Source organism: Gobio gobio, assembly GCF_949357685.1.
Source record: "Gobio gobio genome assembly, chromosome: 9".
Taxonomy (NCBI): domain Eukaryota; kingdom Metazoa; phylum Chordata; class Actinopteri; order Cypriniformes; family Gobionidae; genus Gobio; species Gobio gobio.
The window spans coordinates 51,741,055-51,757,557 of record NC_137115.1 but is presented as its reverse complement, the minus strand read 5'-3'; the positions used below and the strand labels follow the sequence as shown (position 1 = coordinate 51,757,557).

General features: G+C 37.8%; 1 protein-coding gene across 6 annotated transcripts in view; it reads right to left on the bottom strand.

The window, feature by feature from the left end:
• The window catches only part of ryr1b (ryanodine receptor 1b (skeletal)), a 177,737-nt gene that overhangs the window by 135,653 nt on the left and 25,581 nt on the right, over positions 1 to 16,503 (bottom strand). For all 6 annotated transcript variants that reach the window (XM_079825048.1, XM_079825049.1, XM_079825050.1 and 3 more), the window contains exons 2-3: positions 3,278 to 3,397; positions 1,463 to 1,564 (exon numbers count right to left, since the gene is read on the bottom strand). In XM_079825048.1, the coding sequence (XP_079681174.1) occupies positions 1,463 to 1,564; positions 3,278 to 3,397 (222 nt within the window). The remainder of the gene's footprint in view (positions 1 to 1,462; positions 1,565 to 3,277; positions 3,398 to 16,503) is intronic.

Genomic DNA, 16,503 nt, shown 5'->3' with positions numbered 1-16,503 from the left:
GAAAGAGTAATGATGACATGGGTTGGCGTGAGGGTTGACTGACTTTATGGTCAAAAACAGACATATTATACATATATAATGTGCTATTAATGAATATGCTATTTTTAAAAACAGATAAATAAGTAACAGCACATTGATTTTTTTATTAAAACCTGTAATTAATTAATATATTTATTAATAATACACTTAGAAAAGCCTTTTTAATAGTGGTCTCCGAATTTTGAGCTCCACTGCAAGGCTCCAGACTAACTTTTTTGGGATAATTATTACACTTTTGGGGATTTTTTTTTCTTGTCACACTTCCATTAGGACAGGTTTTGTATTTCTTTTTGGAACTGATTGATCGTAAGCCTCACTGATCGGAGAGGAGTGAATAATTCTGTCGATTTTCAATGAAATATGAAAAAAATGCAGTTTATCACACTAATGTATATATATAATACATGTAATTATTGTGATCTAGCCAAAAAAATATGTTTAGTAATTTGTTTTGTAATGAGGAATATGAAAGTATTAAAACATTAAAATGCATGTCAAATGTAACATTTAATTTTAAAAAATCAGTTTGGTATACTGTATATTTGTAATAAGGAATTTGTAATATTTGTAATAATGAATATTAAAATAAAATAAAATAAAATGCATATTTAAAAATAAATATATTTTATATAATTTAAAATTCAATCATATTCACTTAATACATTTAATATAAAAACTATATTGTTGTGATCTAGCCAAAAAATTTCCAATGAGGAATATGAAAATATTAATACATTAAAATACACATAAAATGTAATCTTTTTTTTTTTTTTTTTTAAACCTAAGAGTTAAAATATAATGCTTTAATGTTTAACCAGAAAGTTTGTTTTAAAATGCTTTTATCTTGTACAAAATGGCACAAAGTCACACTTGTGGTTTCCCGGTCAAAAATGACCGGCATACAAAAGAATAGCTTATGAATCTCTCGGTATGCTATATTATTCCCCTATATTGAATTTTTGTCAACTTGTTTTCGTTCAGCCAGGACAGGTTTTATATTTATTTATGAAACTGATTGATTGTATCTGCTTTCGTTTTGTTTGTCGTTTCTCATATGCAACAGAAATGGCAGCTCTTATCAGTTGGGCACCCTGGCAGGAAAAAAGGTTGCAAAATGCATTTGTCTGGAGCCTTAACACAGTATCATTTTGAATAATAAAAGTCAGAGAGCTTAAAAACTCTTCCAAATTCTTCAGCACCCTCTCTCTCTGTCTCATTTTCAATGTAGGGGCTTATTTATTAGCTATACGGGCTACATTAGCAAATATGGAGCAATAATGGTCATTTTTCAATACTAAAAATACATAATATTTTGTCATTATTGTTATTGTATTAATATTTCTTTTCAGTTATCCCTATTCCTTATCTTTTAGGCCCTCTCCCTCCTTCCCTCTCTCCCTCCCTCCTGTTTGCAGACTCTCACCTCGTTCATCTCCACGGTGTTGGCCAGCATCTCCTGCAGGGCTCGCACTGAGAGCGACTGCTCCAGGACAAAGGCACAGATTGCCAGATCAGGCGGCACATTCTGCAGAACACAAGCCTTTAGCCTCATCCATGATTAATGACTTTCAAAATAACAAAAAAGTGGCACCATGACCATACCAATCATGGGATTTTTAAAAACAACGTTTAGTTAGGAAAAATGTTGATTGCTGCACTTTAAACAGCAAATTAAATTTATTAAATTTAAATGAGTTTGTGTGTGTGTGTGTGTTTTCACCAGTGTTGGTAAATAAAAGCAGCACAGCACATTTTCTGTGTCTACTGCATGTGCAATGTTTTATATACAGGTATATCAAAAAAAATATTAATAAAATAACATTATATATCTAAAAATTTATAATAAAAAAAAATTGTATATGTAAATAAAATATAATAAATAAATACAATTTTATATAATTTAATATAATTACAAATATACAGTATACAAAACAGATTTTTGACTATCATAGGCCAATAGTATTTACTACTAAAAATATACTTTTTATATATATATATGATCTGGCAGTCCGTGGAGTAGATATTATTGGCCTATTATAGTCTAAAATCTGTATGTATGTATGTATGTATGTATGTATGTATGTATGTATATATATATATATATATATATATATATATATATATATATATATATATATATATATATATATATATATATATATGTATATGTATATATATATGTATATATGTATATGTATATGTATATATGTATATGTATATGTATATATATATATGTATATGTATATATGTATATGTATATATATATATATATATATATATATATATATATATATATATATATATATATATATATATGCATATGCACATTTTATTTCATTTTCATATTCCTTGTTACAAATATTACAAATTCCTTACTGCAAATATACAGGATACCAAACATATTTTTTTATTAAATATTACATTTATATGTTTGGTATCCTGTATATTTGTAATAAGGAATATTAAAATAAAATAAAATGCATATTTAAAATATTTTTGTATAAATAATTTAAAATGCAATAATATTAATTTAATACATATTATATCAAAAGTATTGAGTATTATTTGCCTGACAAATAAACTGTTGTGATCTAGCCCAAAAAAGTTTAGTAATCTGTTTTGTAATGAGGAATATGAAAATATTAAAACATTAAAGTGCATATCAAATGTAATATTTAATAAAACATTCTGTTTGGTAATGTATATTTGTAATAAGACATTTTTGTAATAAGGAATATTAAAATAAAATGCATTGTTAAAAAAATATATGTATTTTATATAATTTAAAATTCAATCATATTCATTTAATACATTTAATATAAAAACTATATTGTTGTGATCTAGTCAAAATAATTGCTTGGTGATCTGTTTTGTAATGAGGAATATGAAAATATTAATACATTAAAACACATATAAAATGTAATATTTAATAATAAAAAACCCTAAGAGTTCATATATATATATATATATCAAATAGGTGCAAGTAACATTATTCTACTTTTTTAGTATTATTTGCCTGATAAAAATAACCGCCAACAAAATCTGTTTGATATATGGGATATTTGTAATGAGGAGTGGTCCTATTTACAAATATCCCATATATCAAACAGATTTTGTTGGCGGTAATTTTTGTCAGGCAAATCATATTAAAAAAGTAGAATAATGTTACTTGTTTTTGTTACACAATTATTTCCTGCTCAGAATATCATCAACACCTGACACCTTTTGATGACTGTACCTGGGCATTTGACGTGGTCTCTAGAAAGCACAGCCGGTTCCCGAAGCCTTCACAGGAAAGGCATAGCTTGATCTGCTCCTTCAGGACAGTCGCGGTGCACTGGAGCACAACTTGGTCTTCCTGTGAGTCAGAGCGGGTCGTGAGAAAGGAAGAAAAAAACAGAAGGAATAAGTGAGAGGATGAACAGAGCCAGGTGGCAAAGGTGGAAATGACTCGTGACAATGGAGTCCAATAAATACCTATTCATAGTTAGACGTGCAAATATGTTGAATGATAACACACTGATTAGAGAGACACAAACATACACACACACACACACACACACACACACACACACACACACACACACACACAAGAGCGTGTACATACAGTAATAAACACACCCGCTTCCAAACACTCTCCACCTGTCACGTAGCATTCTCAGCTGTTCCCTTCACTGACTCATGATAGCCAGAGCATGCGCTCCCTTCTCCTCTCTCTCCAACCTCCCTTTCTCCATCATTTGTTCTCCATCTTTCTCTCTCTTTCACTGTGTCCTAGTCTTTTTCTCCTTCTGTAACAGCACTTCTGTCAACACTCAAACCACACAATTGATCTTCTTCCCTCCAATACAATATGCTTGGAGAGTGCTTTGTGTTTTTTTTTGTTGGCACATTCTGTCCCACAATCCCCTGCACAGAGGAAACTGGGACAGTCTATCCTTTGTCAAGTGTAGGGCACAGAACTCTTTAAAAAGCTCCAGGTGGAAGATGTATAGCCACCAAAACACATCCAGGCAGATTAAGTATAAGCCTTCGTCAGTTATATGGTCAATAATACATATGATGTTTCAGAGATCACATGTTGTTAAAGAGATCATACTGACAACGACAATTGGACCATCAGGTAATCATCATGGGGCAGGATAACCAGGTATAATGTCTCGAATTTGCTGTTGGAAGTAGGACGACAGTGTGTGTGTGTAACAGAGAGAGAGAGACAGAGAGAGTACAACCGGTCCGTGATACAGGTAAATGCATTTTTAAAGTAGCAAAACGCTGGGTGACACACACTCCTTCTCGGACCATATGCAAAACCCAGAGACAAAAGCAACCATCCAAAATGTTTAAAAAAATGCTGATAACATTATGTATAAGGTGGCCAGTCCATCACAGGGTTTCACATTCTACTCTAACTCTCAAATGTACCTAAACTGGATGTCTTTGGATTGGGGAAACCAGAGAACAAACCAGAACATGCAAACTCCGCACAGAAAGGCCTCCTGGCGCAGCCGGGATTTGAACCTGGGATCTTCTGGCATGCTGCCCAAGGGCTAGATTTACCAAACAGGGCAAATTAACGTAAGAGCGCAATTCCAAAAAAAGTGCCCATGGGTGTGGAAGTTCAGCGCGTGATCTACTGACAAGACGCATCCGGATCCTTTCCATAATGACCAACATAATCTACCAGTTAGCGTCTGGTTTACGACATTTTTTAGGTGGTAAATAGTGCCGCAAACTCCAGTAAATTGACGAGCACAAATCTTAGTAAATCAGCTTGCATGATTCATTGAAATACACTCCTCCCATGCATTTTACGTCTGAAAGGGAAACTCCTACAAATGCATATGCAATAATGTAATCCGCAAAAATAACCCTGTCCTCTGCTTTTCAGTGCTAATTTATCACTGCATGTCTTAATAAATCACAACAGTAGTTTTTTAACGCCAAAAGAGGGCTGTCCCAGATGTATATTACCTTCATTTTACGGCTGATAACTAACTGATATGCGATATTGTCTAAATAAATTACAAATAAAACACTAAAACCAACCATCTGGAACTGTACAAGTGAATTTAGGCAATGCGACATTATAATGGATGGTATAAATGTTTTTTTTAATGTTAGATTACGTTTAACAATTATTATATAAATTATTAGTGTTTTACTTTATGACAGCAAAGATAATCTAAATGTAAAAATAGGGGAAATAACAATTAAAGGTTTCATGACATTAATTTGTTTTTATTATTTTAATGTTTCTTGAGGTTCACTTTTAATGTTAATAAAGCTTTTTGCACAAAAAATATATGCAGAAAAACTATTATTTTCACCCTTCATTCTGACTCTGTCTGAAATGCCCTGTTATTAAAGGGTTAGTTCACCCAAAAATGAAAATTCTGTCATTACTTCGTTGAAAGGACACCCGTAAGACCTTTGTTCATCTTTGGAACACAAATGAAGATATTTTTGTTGATATCCGATGGCTCAGAAAGGCCTCCATTGACGAAATTTCCTCTCTCAAGACCCATAAAAGGTACTAAAGACTTACTTAAAAAGTCCATCACACTACAGTGGTTCTACAAACATTTTATGAAGCGACAAGAGTAGTTTTTGTGGTGCTTCGTGAGTTCACATCTGAGGCCCAGAATAAAGTTGAATAAAGTCGCTATTGATTTTTTGTTCGCGCACAAAAAATATTCTTGTAGCTTTAAAAATGATTGTAGAGCCACTGTAGTAAGATGGACTTTTTAAGTCTTTAGTACCTTTTATGGGTCTTGAGAGAGGAAATGGAGGCCTTTCTGAGCCATCAGATTTCAACTAAAATATCTTAATTTGTGTTCCGAAGATGAACATAGGTCTTATGGCATTACGACATGAGCGTAAGTCATTAATGACAGAATTTTCATTTTTGGGTGAACTAACCCTTTAAGGCGCGGCTCCTTTAAAGGAACACTCACGTTTTTAGAAATAGGGCTTATTCAACATCTTTCCTTAGATATGTGGGCAAATGTATTTTTGTCTCAGTGTATGCATTGTTTTAGTTTGGCAGGGTCGACGCTAGCTTAGCTTAGCATAATGAATGGAATCCTATGTTGCCAGCTAGCATGTCCCAGGTAAAAGTGATCAAAAAAAAAAAAAAAAACCCACCTAATTACTTCTTTTGGCCTGCGTATTCACAACGAATACAAATAGCGATGCAGATTAAGACTAGGCGATTTCCTAGGCAGATATTGACTTGGGACTATATTATGGGTGAAGCACTGGCGAAGCACTGCTACTTGGGCGCAGAGACATCACGCAACACATGAATCTCATCCTCACGTCCTCCGGCTGTTTAGCGAACGCAACCTCCTCCTCCTGTCGTTCTATTTCCAAAGCACGCAGGCGTAGCTCCTCTTCTGAAAACTCTAGTTCATAGAGGTATGGTTCTGGATCTTGACTGTCTAAGAAGTAACCCTTTTCGTCTCTCACAAAATCAGCCATGTTCATCGCCATTCATGTACTGTATGAAAAATAGCCAGCTACTATTCACGCCGGTATGTTGGAAGTTGTGGGATTTCATGTGTTGCGTGATGTCTCTGCGCCCAAGTAGCAGTGCTTCGCCTGTGCTTCCCCATAATATAGTCCCAAGTCAATATCTGCCTAGGAAATCGCCTAGTCTTAATCTGCATCGCTATTTGTACTCGTTGTGAATACGCAGGCCACAAAAAGTAATTAGGTGGGTTTTATTTATTTTTTGATCACTTTTACTCGGGACATGCTAGCTGGCAACATAGGATTCCATTCATTATGCCAAGCTAAGCTAGCGGCGACCCTCCCAAACTAAAACAATGCATGCACTGAGACAAAAATGCATTTACCCACATAAATAAATGTAGGAAAGAAGTTGAATAAGCCCTATTTCTAAAAACGGTGGAGTGTTCCTTTAAGGCTTGTCAGTAAACATCCACTGTTATGATTGGCTCACGTGTCTGCATAGGAAACAGTATCATCATCCACTCGCTACTGCACGCGAGTAAGAGTTTTGAAAACATTATCCATATAAACCGTCATTAACAGACAAAGCATTATGAAATCTTTACTTATGGTTTGTGATGCAGCTGCTATCAGATCTAATACAGTTGATGCTTCATCTTTCAATGAAAGTTTCTTTGTGAACTCTCTCCATTACACTCTGCCTTGTCTACAAAACAAATGCTCTAAACATATAATCCTCTGACTCATTTAAATAAATCATACAATTGTTTCCGACGCTGGGATCTTCTGAAGTCTGTACAGAGACACAAACTGCCAGCTAAACTGGACGCGTCAAAGCAAACGCTCCTCACTCTTTCATTTGTCCTGTTGTCGACAGACTCCAGCGTGTGGAGTAAGTCAGAAACTGAACACACATCTGTATACTGTATCAGTGTAGACAGCGTCAGTGATTATAATGGGCTCTATTTTCTTTTTTACGACGCAAGTAACACGAACATCCAGTGTAGGCAAATGTCAGCCGTTAAGCGACTGAATGCCAGTGGGCGGGGCCTATGATGCAAAGATGAGTAACTATTCTACATTAACTACATTGTTATGCAGATGACCTACAGTTATACTTTTCATTGAGTTCTAAGGATCTAAATAGTCTGGATGTCCTCCAAGCTTGCTTAACTGACATAAGAAATTGGATGGCCTTACATTTTCTGCAGTTAAATACAGATAAAACTGAAGTTGTGATAATTGGTCAGGGCTTAAGGAAAAATAAGATTGAGCTTGCTCTAAATGGGGTTTTTCCAAATATTAAGCAGGTAGTTAGAAATTTGGGTGTTTATTTTGATTCTAATCTAAATTTTGAAATTCATGTTAAGAAGCTGATTCAGTCCTGTTTTTATCAGTTAAGAAACATTTCCAAGGTGAGGCAGTTTTTACATTTTAATGATACAGAGAAGCTTATTCATGCTTTTATATCCTCCCGCCTTGATTATTGTAATGTTTTGTTTTCGTCTTTGAACAATCGCACTTTATCTCGTTTACAATTGGTGCAAAATGCTGCAGCCAGATTACTGACACGAACAAAGAGATCTCAACATATTACACCTGTTTTAGCGTCTTTACATTGGTTACCTGTTTATTCAAGGGTTGAGTTTAAGATTTTATTGTTGACATACAAAGCATTAAATGGTCTGGCACCTATATATTTAACTGAGCTCCTGAGACCTTATGAAGCAGGGAGATGTCTGAGGTCGTCTGTTAAGAAGCTGCTGGATGTTCCAAGAACTAGATTTAAAACAAAAGGAGATAGAGCATTTGCCGTGAGAGCTCCAAAATTATGGAATAGTTTGCCAATGGATATTAGAACATCTGAATGTGTGTCTGTTTTTAAATGTCGTCTGAAAACTTATTTGTATAGACGTGCTTTTAGTATTCAATGATGTCCTTGTGTAGTTTGGGTTTGATACCTTATATTATATTTTGTTTCATTATGTATAGCTCTTCATTATGTGTTTAAATGATTGTTTTTATTGTTATTGCTGTGTAAAGCACTTTGTGCATTGTAGCGTTAAAAGTGCTATATAAATAAAATTTTACTTACTTACTTACTTACTTACTATTCGTTGATGTCTTGCTCTGGAGGCGGTCAAATGCAAATGTATTTGCCAGTGTGATGTCACAGATCCAGCTATATCAAAACGAGCTGTTCTTGGAGCTTGATTAAATAAATGCTTTATAATGAGGAGGATGTTTTAAGCTATGAAACTTGCAGGATGTTTCAATGCTACAAAGACCTCTTATATGTCAAAAGATCAAGGTACATTTGATTTCTCATGTCATTCACCCCCTTAAAAATACAACTACCGATATATTGTGCATCCCTATAAATGAAAACCTGATGACGCTTTTGAGAAAGACTAAAATCATACACAAATCTTTTATGAATGAACCAGAACCATTAATAATGTCTGTCCTGAGCACTAAAGTATTCAGAGACTGTCTGATATGCCGGTCTCATGGTAAGCGGCTGTGCTGAGCCTCATGATCTGCTGGCTTAACTCATCCCCGAGCAGCGCAGAACACTTTACACCACAGGACCCAAACAATCAGCGATAATGTGTTGCTTAAATGCTTCAGAGCTCATGCAGATCACAGTGAACAAAGAGTGTAGGAGGACGAACTTGGATGAACACTGAACCGAAAACCTGGGCCTTGTCAACGTGTGTCAGACTTATTTCTGCCTCTTAAGACAGGTGTAAAATTACAGCCAAACCATACTTAGGTCTAGAGTCACAGCAAGACAACCTTAAATACTCTTAGAGGTTATTTTAAATAAGTGGGCAGAGATATACAGTATAATTTTAACTGTGTAATAAACATCTTCACAGTGGGCGTCACTCAATCATAATTTAGCATTTCCACCGGATCCACAACAGGTGCATACACACATAACCGTGTAGTCTAGTGAGTAAACTATAAAGAAATAACTATATTAGCACAAGGAACAATTTTTATATACAGTACGCAAATACAGGCTACATGTTGTCAGTTCATTTTTTTATTTGATTAATTGTTAGGAAAAATAATGAATACATTTGTACACTGCTATAGGTATTCCATTTCTAATAAAATCATTTTAAATCATTTATTAACATAATAAAACAATTATAAATATTATTATATTTGCATCTATAATAATTTATCCATACATTAAAAATAAGAATTTGTATTATTTGAAAATAAATTTTAAAAAGCAAATTAAATATCAGTATCAAAAAAGAATATCAGTTGTATATCCAATATCTGGCATGCAACAACAACAACAACAAAAAATTACTACTAAGAAATATAGATATTGGCTTTCACAACAAACACTATGATACTATGATGGCTGATCCCTTATTTTTATGCACATTTTGGGATATTGCATCAAAAAACCTGCTGGATGGAAATGCCAAGATGTGCAAAAAATTCTAAAAATGCACATTAAAAAAACTTGAGGTGGATATTTTATCCAATAAGAAAACATGTGAATAGACTACAATGGAAACACATTTATCAAATAACTCCCTGATGCACAACAAAACACTCACATGACTTTGCTTCAACAAAGGATGTGATTGGACAACCTGACTAACCAGCAGACCAATCGCATCGCACAGCAATGTTGGTTTGATCATTGTGAAACACCCAAGTCAAGGGCTGAATCCGAAATCACCAACTATACCCTCAAATAGGGCATTATTTGAGGGGACAGCCATTTGTAGTGGTGTCCGGAACCATAGTGGATACACTCTAAAAAATGCTGGGTTAAAAACAACCCAAGTTGGGTTGAAAATGGACTAACCCAGCGATTGGGTTGTTTTAACCCAACGATTGGGTTGTTTTGAGCAAACTTTTAACCCAACCGTTAAAATGACCCATTCACTGGGTTAAAACAACCCAATTGCTGGGTTAGTCCATTTTCAACCCAACTTGGGTTGTTTTTAACCCAGCATTTTTTAGAGTGCATTATTGAGTGCACTCATTCAATCCCCCAATGCACCACAATAATGAGATGTACAGCCGATGTACACAGAGCGACTGTCCGAATTCACACTTGTTTCCATTCACTCCTTCAAGTGAACTGTACAGTCTAAAAAAAAAGGTTCTATATGGCACTAAAAGTGGTTCTTCGTCGTAATCATAGAGGAACCACTTTTGGTGCTATATAGCACCATATCTTAACATGTTCTGTATATGGTAGCGGTGCTATATATCACCTTAGTCAGTGGTGCTATTTAGCACCTTAGCAAAAGAACCATGGAAGAACTGCCGAAAAACAACTGAAGCACCAAAATTAGTGCTATACAGCACTTAAAAATGTTCCCCTATGATTACAAGCCAAAGAACCAATTTTGAACCAAAACAACCCAAGTTGGGTTGAAAATGGACGTTTGGGTTGTTGTAACCCAGCGATTGGGTTGTTTTAAGCAAACATTTAACCCAACCGCTGGGTTAAAACGACCCATTCACTGGGTTAAAACAACCCAATTGCCAACTTGGGTTGTTTTTAACCCAGCATTTTTTAGAGTGTATTAGTGGACTAACACAGGGAATAGTGAATGAGGGTCATCTGAAGTCTGTCATCAGAATGATTGGTTTAATTCCCTCCCAGAAGTGTCTCACACGATTGCGTTCACAAACACCAGCATCCGAACGCACGAGATCATGAAAGCGTTTATTGCATTTCGTAAGTCACTTATGATGACAGTTTCTTCCCTGATTGCAGCAACTTCCATTTTTATTACAAACATTTTGCGGCGATTTCCCAGGAAGTGACGATTTGTTCTCTTGAACACACGGGAATGAAACACTGCTTTATTTGCACATTTTTTAATGCGATATTCCAAATTTGGGCACAAGTTAAATTCACAACTTTCGATGGAACCATAGCTTATGTATTTTGCATCTGTCCCCATTCAAATAAATAAATATTGAGTGCAGTGGTCACCAATTGCAACCCACCAGTTGAGTTTAATAGACTATGATCTGACAGCTGCTTTTAGAGTTGAATAACTTTGCTCAGCTCTCTGAAGAGTGTTCCCAAACTGTGTGTACAGACGTGCTGCGGCACCTGTGGGTGTCAAAGAGAACGAGAGGAGCAGGTGCTTGATCACCACTGATGTCACAAAGGTCTCAGTGGGGTCAGGAGAAGCTGGGGGGTGTCACTGGGTGAGAACAAAGTTGTGCAAGACCACGGTAGCCGAATGATTCTAAGCGGTTTCTTATTGATGTGTTTTCCCATTATACCAGTGTATATCGTCTCCCTTCAGGAACACAGCACTGATTATTGACTTTCCCATTACAATGATATGCTGTGCAGCAATTCAGCAACAGGAACAGGAATAGTATTGTACAAGGCAGTCTCACCAGAACGCCTAAATTAAATTATTAACCCCTAATAGCCCCTAAATTAACTAATGATTTTTACAATGGAAATGAATCAACGCTGAACTTCTGTCATTAATTCCTCATCCTCATGTCGTTCCAAACCTGTAAGACCTTCGTTCATCTTCTGAACATTATGAAATCCGAGAGCGCTCTGACCTCTCCATAGACAGCATGAATACTTTTTATACTTTTTATGCGCAAAAACAAACAAAAATAACGACTTTATTTAACAATTTCGTTCTAGCCTGTGTCGGTCTCCTACACAGTTTCCGTTGTAAAAACTGGTGATCACGTGAACAGCATCGGCTGCTGTAGAACTCGAAAGCGCTGCAATGTTTACAACGTAAACTGCACAGGAGACTGACACATGATTTTTTTATGTTTTTTGAAAGAAGTCTCTTGTGCTCACCAAGGCTAGGCTAAATTTTTTGGATCAAAAATACACTTTTGAATGATGTCAGTGTTACGGGTCTGTGGTGCGGCAGGGAAGAGTCAGAACAGGACTTCCAAAATAGACGGGTTTGTTTAGAGGACGAGATCAAACAAGCAATACCAACAAAACTGAACATAACATCAAGGAGATCGGACAAGGAGTGCAGGGAAGTGAGCTCAATAAAAAGAGAGTGCAAATGATAAACGCCAGGTGCAGGGAATCCAGGGGGAGCGGCAAAGATGATGAGGGAGTGCGTTCAGGTGTGAGGCAGGGAGGATCCTGGGAAATGTAGTCCGGGACAGGCGTGGAATGTAACATTACCTCCCCCTCTCGGTAGGCGCGTCCTCGCGCCTTAGACGGCGGATCAGAAGTCTTGGGCAGCCATGGCGGATCAGAAGTCTCGGGCAGCCATGGCGGATCAGAAGTCGTGGGATGCCATGGCGGATCAGAAGTCTCGGGCAGCCATGGCGGATCAGAAGTCTCGGGTAGCCATGGCGGATCAGAAGTCTCGGGTAGCCATGGCGGATCAGAAGTCTCGGGCAGCCATGGCGGATCAGAAGTTTTCGGCAGCCATGGAGGATCAGAAATCTTGGGCAGCCATGGCGGATCAGGAGCCGTGGGATGCCATGGCGGATCAGAAGTCTCGGGCAGCCATGGCGGATCAGAAGTCTCGGGCAGCCATGGCGGATCAGAAGTCTCGGGCAGCCATGGCGGATCAGAAGTCTCGGGCAGCCATGGCGGATCAGAAGTCTCGGGCAGCCATGGCGGATCAGAAGTCTTGGGCAGCCATGGCGGATCAGAAGTCTCGGGCAGCCATGGCGGATCAGAAGTTTTGGGCAGCCATGGCGGATCAGAAGTCTCGGGCAGCCATGGCGGATCAGAAGTCTTGGGCAGCCATGGCGGATCAGAAGTCTCGGGCAGCCATGGCGGATCAGAAGTCTTGGGCAGCCATGGCGGATCAGAAGTCTTGGGCAGCCATGGCGGATCAGAAGTCTCGGGCAGCCATGGCGGATCAGAAGTCTTGGGCAGCCATGGCGGATCAGAAGTCTCGGGCAGCCATGGCGGATCAGGAGCCGTGGGATGCCAAGGCGGATCAAAGGTTCTGGCGTAGCTGCGGCCATCTTGACCGAAGATGAGGGCTTAGCGGCGGCCCTCTTTCTTGGCGGCTTGGGCTTAGGGACGGGTAGGACCACACAGGAGGACCCACTGGAGGGATTGGTGGAGGAAACCGGCTGTGGGTGAACTGACCAGGCCGCGTGTTTCTCTGAGGGGACTGGACGAGGAAGACACCTACTTCCTTGAACCTCTTCAATTTCAAACTCGGAACAATTTAAAAAAAGAATACGATTAATTGACTCGACTAGGGAAAAGAAACAGGTAGGTGCAATGTAACGGATAGTGTCCTCGTCCAGGCCCATCAGAAAAAACGCGTTAAAAGGAGTGCCTGGCCAGTTCACCAAACTAGACAGCTCAGCGAATTCCTCCACGTACCTCTCCAGCGGGCGACCGTCCTGCCGAAGCCCCCATAGGCGATCATCCGCCGAAGTGTCTCTCTTAGGGGACACGGGAGAGAGCGGGAACAGGAAGATCCCCATCTTCTTGGAAGAGAAGCCCTTAGCAGTTTTGGATCTGATCTTCTGTTACGGGTCTGTGGTGCAGCAGGGAACAGTCAGAACAGGACTTACAAAATAGACGGGTTTATTTAGAGGATGAGATCAAACAGGGGAAAAACAAGCAATACCAACAAAACTGAACATAACATCAACGAGATCGGACAAGGAGTGCAGGGAAGTGAGTTCAATAAAAAGGGAGTGCAAATGATAAACGTCAGGTGCAGAGAATCAGTGCGTTCAGGTGTGAGGCAGGGAGGATCCTGGGAAATGGAGTCCGGGACAGGGGTGGAATGTAATAGTCAGTTTCCACAAAAAAAATTAAGCAGCAAAAACTTTTTAACATTAATAATAATGTTTCTTGAGCAGCAAATTGGAATGATTTCTTAAGGATCATGTGACAATGAAGACTGGAATATAACTTAATGTTTACTATTTAATATGTTTACTATGTTAAATAATACAGTTATTTAAAATTTCACAATATATAGACACAATATGTAAAATTTGTTGGAAAAAAATAACCAAAAACCACTAAAACAATGTTATATATTTTGTTGACTTGTGTACAAGACTTGTTACCATGCCTAATATCTATCACTGCAGTGTGAACAAGCATCTCATAGTCGCCGCCGAGTGAACGCACAGAGTAACATTATAACATAACTTTCAACACACTAAATGTTTCTAATATGATAAAACAGCGCTGTGTTACTCCACATACACATTAGCGGAAGAAGCGGAAGCGGCGACTGTGGCATAATAAAAGCTCTGCGAAATCAAAGCGTCATCAAGCTACGCCTTTGTTTTGAATAAGCGACCTCTGGCGCCGAAAAATTACATATTGTGGCTTTAAGTATCAGTACTTGATCACTTTCATCACTGGAACACTGTATTAACCAATCAGCATCTAGGACTACAATCAGTTTTATAAACCAAAAAAAGCATATTCATTTAGATTTGTTCATGTTTGCAATCTACAGTCTGCAAGACTACATTTGGTTTCACATTGACTGAGACTAGCCTTCATTATAAAGTGACATAAGAAACAAAAAGCACTGTAACAAACCTAAAACCGACCGACCAATCAAGCACGTATGAACATATAATAATGCAGCCACAACACAATCTTCAGGAGGGCAAGATAATGCAGAATGCTCCATCAAACATACAACAGGGTTATTATTAGAATCAGAGTGGGGATTCCCCTTCTCCTCCAGTGCTGATGAAGACCTCTTCAAGCCAAATCCTGTCACTGTGATACGGCCTTCACTGACCGCTGACACTGACAGATGGAGAGAGGGAAGGTGTGGGTGGATTAACCAGAATCGATAGGGAGGAGAAGGAGGGGCTGGTGCATTAAAGACTGTCCCTTTTAAAATGCCTTTGTCTGTCCCGACTAACCTGGACCATAAAGGCACATCACGCTTTACACTCTTGACCCCCTGCAACTGTTTGCCAATATAAAATGTCACTTCCTCTCTAGGTGGGCTGCATGTAGTCATGGGCACTGTGATATTTATGGGGTGACGGACGGTTATCGTTTTCCTGTCGGCACAACAAAATTCCAAAGTTGGAAGGATCATAGAGATGTATAAGTAGAAACCACATTCAACCGCTCCAAACACATTGATGTCCACCATCTTGGAGCAGTTAACATGACGCTGTTCATCACTCGCAGTAACGAAACAATACATTGTTTACGTATAACTCAATTAACACATGAATTATCACATTAATGATAAACAAAATGCTGTGAAAATCATATCCTAATGTCTATTGCAGATATAGATATTAATACATAGGTTGTCGATGCAGTGAACTTGACCTTTCCAATATGGCGGATACTTACGTATAGCAATCTGTAGAAACAGACACTAATTAGGGATCTATGTTTATATATATATATATATATATGGCAAAGATGATGTATTTTTGTAGGCCAAAACCTGGAAACAGAGAGCATTTTAGCACTTCCAGTTCCATTGTGCCAAAATCAATGAGTTTTGGAGAAAATGGCTGGATGAATGTCAGTGATTCACACAAGCTATACATTAGTAATATCCCCTTGTGATTTATTTGTCTTAATAATTGGCTAAATGTGACTATAGAGGTAGTCAGGGACATTACACGTCCCTATTTTCTGCAATAATCCGAAAGCCAATGGTTCCCTATTGGGTATTTGTCAAGGGAACCAAAGTGATGCTAACGTCCAGCTTGGCCTACAAAAATACATCATCCCTGTGCCACTCTATAAAACCACCTGATAACATCATTTATTAGTCATTAAAGGCATAGTTTATGCAACAACAACAAAAAATTCTATCATCATTTACTCGCACTCATGCAGATATTTACATTGGCTGACACTGACTTTCATTGTTTCAACGAAAACAAATTTTTTCCCCATTTGTGACCTTTTTGAGATGTTTTGCAATCAAAACTGACCAATAATTATGTAATTAGTGGCAGTAGGAGTACAATCACCTGTAAAGATTTGAATACTGTTCAATCGTG